Below are 6,299 nucleotides of genomic sequence, written 5' to 3'. Positions count from 1 at the left end.
AGTTTTAATAACAGTGGTACAGTGCATTAGCTGATCAGTGTCCCACATCTACATGTAACTTATTCATTTAACTGGGTGTATTACATCTTTATATTATCGAGTTATATCCAAAGATATTCCTGCTGTCCCTGCCAAACAAAATAATTTCAAGACAACAAACGTGAATGTGTTTTTTTTTTTTTTATGAATTTACGATTGTATAAAAGGGACGAGTTTGAATGGGCAATTACGTGATCCTTTACGGAGCTGCAATTTTGACAGTCTGGAAATGACAATCCCACCCATGTTTACGCTAACTGGGCAGGCTTCCCTCTCAGGTCCTAATAGTGGTGCAATACAAATATTGTCTATATGGTGCATAACATTTGTAATTTACACTATTTTCTTTACAGAATTAATATATCTAATTTCAAATGTATTTTGAAACACGTTGTATACGACATATACGTGGCAGCTCGTGCTGTAGCGCATTTGCGTATTACACGTGTGCCAGGACCCTTGTTTTTGTTAGGTCCTTTCCTATCCGCTCCCCGTGTGAGTGTGTGAGACTCGCTGGTCCCTGTAAAACAGGAGCGGTGTCCCGGTTTCGACCCGGTCTCACGTCCTGTGAGTCTGGTTTTCATTTGTCTGTCTTTTTATGATTCATTTCCTCCGGTCCGGTCCGTTGCATCAGCTGCCTGTCTTGTTTCTGCGTCTTTTCCCTAGAATGTCCGCAGCGGCGGCCGGTGGGGCGTCTTCATCCGCTGGCGGAGCTGCTGCTGGTGCAGGCGCCGCCGGGTGCTCTGTCGCGGCGGCTGGCGGTGCCGGGGTCGCGGGCAGGCTGCCCAGCCGGGTTCTGGAGCATGTGTTCTCTTATCTGGATCTCCGGGACTTGCTTCGCTGTGCATTGGTCTGCAGACACTGGAACAGATGCCTGTGCGCCGACGAGAACAGCGAGGTCTGGCGAAGCCTGTGTGTCCGCACCCTGGGTGAAGAGGCTCTGCGCTCCGATATTCTTTGCAATCTACCCACTTACAAGGGGAAGGTAAACCGGTTTTAATCACTGCTGCTGTCCAGGCATAACTACCTTTAACCTTATGCACGTTCTATTATTATGGCCCATTGCATCTTACTGTTTTTTTTTTTTCTGAAATTACAGTTTAGCTATACTAAATGAAAGAGATTTGTCTTTGATTTAAATAGCTGTTTTCGCATGTTTCCACGCAGTACTCTGGCCTACGCTGTTACTATGAATCAATTCTGCATCCCGAGGAGCCAGGCAACTTTATTTGAATGAAATGTAACCATGTATCTCTTAAGACGATTTATGGTTTATTTTTGTTATTTAAATGCCAGGTTAAAATAACATAATTTATAAGATACATTAAAATACCGGTTTTCTGGCACTTCAGTCGTATAACTATTGACGGTCATAAGCATTTGCAAAACTGAACATTCCAACATATTTGGCAAAAACATAAGTCAGGTGCAGAAATATTTGGATATATTGATTTATTTTTTATTTTTATTTACACTCTGCATTGGGGCTCAGAAGTGTTTGGTCGTGAAACGCTATGCACTATATCAGCCTTGATGGTTTAACCTAAATGTTAGATCTGTCAATATGGACTAGACATTGTGCAGTTAGTTTTATAATATTAACCATATTGGAATTGCTTATAGGTAAAGGAACTGGAATTGGGCACAGGTTTTTAAAATGAATTGTAAGTGGAATGTCAATTAGAGCACGGGGGTACTTTGGTTGAGATGTAATGTCAGTGTCAATCATAGGGATTTTACAAGAATGATGGCTTGTGCAGCACACACCAGTTGCAACTGCTCTCCTTGACAAAAGCTTGATAAATAACCTCTTCTCTTCAGCTGAAATCCTTCCAGCATGCCCTGAGTTCCCACGACTGCTCTCGTAATGTCTACGTGAAGAAAAACGGATTCACCCTGCACCGCAACCCCATTGCACAGAGCACCGATGGCGCCCGTGGCAAGATTGGCTTCTCCGAGGGCCGCCATGCCTGGGAGATCTGGTGGGAGGGACCGCTGGGCACCGTGGCTGTCATTGGCATTGCCACCAAGAGGGCCGCCATGCAGTGCCAAGGCTATGTAGCGCTCCTGGGTAGTGATGACCAGAGCTGGGGCTGGAACCTGGTGGACAACAACCTGCTGCACAACGGAGAGGTCAACGGCAACTTCCCACAGTGCAACAACGCACCTAAGTACCAGGTATGGGAGACAAGGGTGGGGGGTGTCCACTCACGTTGTGCCAGACTCCAGTCATGTGTCAGACTTCAGAATAGTGTGGAAGGTCTGGGTTTTGATAACCCCTGGATTATTAGTTATTACCCTTCTGAGATCAATTGACAGCAAGCCTAATTGTTAGCTCTTGAAAGAAGACACCTGGGATAAATTGTTGGACAAATAAAGGTGTTTGTGTAATTGAAGCAGTAAGAATTATATTGTATTATTCATATTTATTTGTCAATGTAATATTAATCAACTGTACATATAGTTGGCTGTGATTGGCATTGTGATAGTAGGGTTGAACACCCACAGCAGGAAATGGGTAAAGAGCATATCTCCTCACTCTCTGGAATTTACTAATTTACAAATTACCTCACATAAGTGGTGCCATATGTAACAAAATAAATTAATTAAAGTGGACCCCATTCAAAATGTAGTAATATAATTAAGTAAGGTCTATGTTGTACATTTAGTGTTTTTAAATATGGCATTTACTCTGCATAATGACATTCATATTTATTTGAAGCTTATCTAGATCTTGCTTATAACAAAAATATTGGTTTGATTGGTGTGGATCAGTTAACTGTAAGAGTCCTGAATAAAAATTAAATGGGTGTAATATTATTTTATTCTGGTAAAGGAAATAATTATACCTTTTTGCCACTTGTGTGAATGCCACTTTAATGGCGAACTCAAAAGTTGCAGGTGTTAAAAACTGTGGCCTTCTTTAATGTATATTGTGAATAATCAAAGCACACCAATTATATTTGCAGGGTTAAAGAAGGCCATGTCATTAATTGCCAGTGTACTTCCTTATGTAAGAAATGCAATTACTATAGGAAAATGTGAATTAATCTACAGTCTGTAGGGAGTACCTTAAAGAAGAGCCTGTTTGTAAACAGTCAGGATTGAGCCATCTGATTATGTCATACCGTATGTTTAAATCTAGCTTGGACCAATGCCTAAATTGTCTTTGTATCAGGCCGTTAGTGAGTCAGTGAGCATCGATATCAAACGGGACATTTGGAATTTACCCTGCTATTGTGTTACAGATCGGAGAGAGGATAAGGGTCATTCTGGACATGGAAGACAAGACGCTGGCTTTCGAGCGAGGGTTCGAGTTCCTAGGGGTGGCCTTTCGGGGGCTGCCCAAGGCCTGCCTGTACCCGGCAGTGTCAGCAGTCTATGGCAACACTGAAGTGACAATGGTGTACTTGGGAAAACCGCTGGATGGCTGACACCCCTGGGCAAGTCCTGTTGGCAAAGACGTGTGCCAATGTGACTGTGTTTGTTGGCACAAAGGTTACTCCTGCCCGGCAGTGATGAGAATGCTTGCCTGCCCTTGTGGAAGATTTCAGGTGGGGTTGGGGCGGGTGTGGGGCAAGGCTGATTAAGATGGGGAATAGGAGGCATAGATTTATGGGTCTCAATTGTGGACATTTTACCTTGACAGCTGCTGGACAATTTTAACTTATCATGCAACACATTTTTTTTTTTTTTTTAATTACGTATTATTGCTAAGATCTGTAGAAGTTGTTTTATGTCATTTAAGAAAAAACTAAAACAAAACAAAAGGCCAAATAGGAATTGTGACAAATATATATATAAACATCAGGAGAAAATAATGGTTTACATGTGTTTAATAATAGTAATAATAATGATGATGGTGGTGAACAAATACAATGATGTTGACTGCTCGTTCATGTGACATATAAATTAAGGTGAACAGAATCATTCAAGCCAAATGTCTGTGTACGTAGTATTGAACTGCAGGGATCCACACATGACATCCATTTTTAACCTACAGTTAAAGTTGGTCTGTATAATCTGGCTTTGAAAGAGTCCAATACATTTCACTTTTGCCTGGCTTTCCTGTACACATGGAGCGTGGTACTCCTGATAATATTCCAATACTTCTTATTTATTAGGTTTTATCGCTAGTATCAGTGAACATATGAGCCTTTGAATAAAATTTAAGTGGTGCCAGTCTGGAGTGATCTCAGTTCCTTGCGAGTCTGGATTTACCTCACAGGGACTGACTCTAAATATGAAATGTGTTGAGTTTAAATGAGTTACACAGAGCAAAACTTTGCAAAGATGCCGATTTTACTGAGTTCCAATGTAAGGAAGTTGCCTAAAGGGTTACAGAACACCCAGAGGTACTGACAACAAGCACACTACCTAGCATTGCTGCCCACTGTACTGTACATGTGTCCTGAAATATAAAGTCCAACAAACTGCCTCTTGTTTTTGTATTTTGATTCACATACTTGAGTCCTTAATCAGGAATGGTGACGTATGCTGGAAGGTGACAAGGGATCAGGAACGTGAACTGTCTGACCACTCACCAGAGATTTAGGCTTTAAGATATTCAATGCATCTAATATGAAGCCCACTGAACTAACCTGACATCCCTGTCCCTCTTTACTAGTAAAATATCAAAGCACAATTAAAGAGTACTGCAACATGATTGCTCTATATCTTTTGGTAGCAAGAACCCCTGCATTCTACCTTGTATAATGTGTATTGTAATATTGAGTTGTCTACACTAGAGGGTGTACTGGCTTAAAGAAAAATAAAACGGAGACATCCTGCATTTCCAGCAGGGGACTATTTTAATATTTTGATCTTAAGTCTGTAGTCTGCACAGTATACACAATTAATTGCTGTTTTCTTGCCCACCTGATTTTCATTTATTTCCTCATCAATCATGCTAATTAGTGCAACCTGCTGCATTTGTTTTAAGATGCCTAGAAAACACATTGAACTACAGCTACCGAGGTCTAGTATTGCAGTTTTCACATCCAATGTGATTATGTTATTTAACTGGATTTTTGTCATAAAAGGAGATAACATACAGAAACCTGACATTTTTAAGACAAATACAGGAAAGATCAGTTCCCTTTCTCTCCACATTTGTTTTTGGGGGTGGGGGGCACGGGATTGAGAGAACAGCTTTTGTGTTTTTAATATACCCAGTTTACCATTCCTTTGTTATTTGTTTGAAGATTGAATACATCTTCCAGCAATGAGCAACTGGGTGTAATGAACTGCTATTCTACGTACGTGGAACCACATTAAAGACCTGTGTGTATGTGTGTGGCGTTGTGCGCGGTTTCTGTTCTTCTACAAGGGCAATACATGGAGCTTCCTGATTGGTCAGAGACAGTAAGTTCAAGGGGTTAGTTTGTGTTTTTTCAGCACTGTATATGTTTAGAAAAACAACAGCAGAAATGCTTTCACTTCCTCCTCCCAATACTGAAGCCTAGGAGTGTAACCATGAGCACAGTACTGGAACCAGTTTAAATTTGGAAATGTCACTGTGTTATTTGGCAACATTATTACACATTATTTGTTAATCCAAATAGCTGATTCCCTATTACTTTTACAATTCAAAAGTAATTTGCAACCCTATCTTTATAGCAGCTGAAAAATAAAAAGGGTATACCTGACTAAATTATTGACTGAAGTTTGATGCATCAAGTAAGTCATTGAAACATTCCTGCAATGGAAACCAAAAAAAACACTGGGATCTCAAAGACCAAGTTTGGCAAGTCCTGGTCTTATGTACAGAAATGATGCCCTGTGGCACAGAGGCTAGATGTGACAACATTGCTGCATTCTGGAAAAGCAGAACAGAAATCAGGGCATCTGACTTGGTGATATACAAGTGGTGGTTTAGGGTAGAACAAACGCTAGGGTCTTAGAACAAAGACTAGGAACACATTTACTAAAATAAGTAAATAAAACATGAAACTAATACATTTCTTTATAACACCCAGACTGGAGACTGCATTTATTTCAACAACCCAGCTCACTGCTAAGACCCTCACCCAGAAGAGTTGGTGGCAACTAGCACACATCCTTTAAAATGCATGTTTCTAGGGTATATTTTTTTTAATATACTGCAGGCCACAGCTCAAACAGCAGAGCTCAGGTTTTGTACAGAGACTCTTTCACTGATAACCATGCAGGCTCTTTGGCCTCCAGCAAGCCACAGGAGACCCTGTCAGGCTTCAGACTCACCCAATCCCACCAGTACTGGGCTGAATATGCAGCCTGGG

General features: G+C 41.0%; 1 protein-coding gene across 2 annotated transcripts; it reads left to right on the top strand.

Annotated features, from left to right (window-relative positions):
- The first annotated feature begins 504 nt into the window (after positions 1-504).
- Positions 505-4,476, top strand: fbxo45 (F-box protein 45). 2 transcript variants are annotated; one of them, XM_066708999.1, is made up of 4 exons: positions 505-606; positions 706-1,024; positions 1,861-2,217; positions 3,288-4,476. In XM_066708999.1, the coding sequence occupies exons 2-4, from the start codon at positions 707-709 to the stop codon at positions 3,471-3,473; spliced, it is 861 nt and encodes a 286-aa protein (XP_066565096.1). In that variant the 5' UTR covers positions 505-606; position 706; the 3' UTR covers positions 3,474-4,476. The 2 variants fall into 2 exon arrangements, with proteins under 2 accessions (XP_066565096.1, XP_066565095.1); XM_066708998.1 differs by having other exon boundaries at positions 522-1,024.
- The last annotated feature ends 1,823 nt before the right edge of the window (positions 4,477-6,299 follow it).

This window comes from Amia ocellicauda, chromosome 7 (genome assembly GCF_036373705.1).
Source record: "Amia ocellicauda isolate fAmiCal2 chromosome 7, fAmiCal2.hap1, whole genome shotgun sequence".
In the NCBI taxonomy this organism is placed as follows: domain Eukaryota; kingdom Metazoa; phylum Chordata; class Actinopteri; order Amiiformes; family Amiidae; genus Amia; species Amia ocellicauda.
Note: the sequence above shows the minus strand (reverse complement) of the source record. Positions and strands in the feature narration are given on the sequence as shown.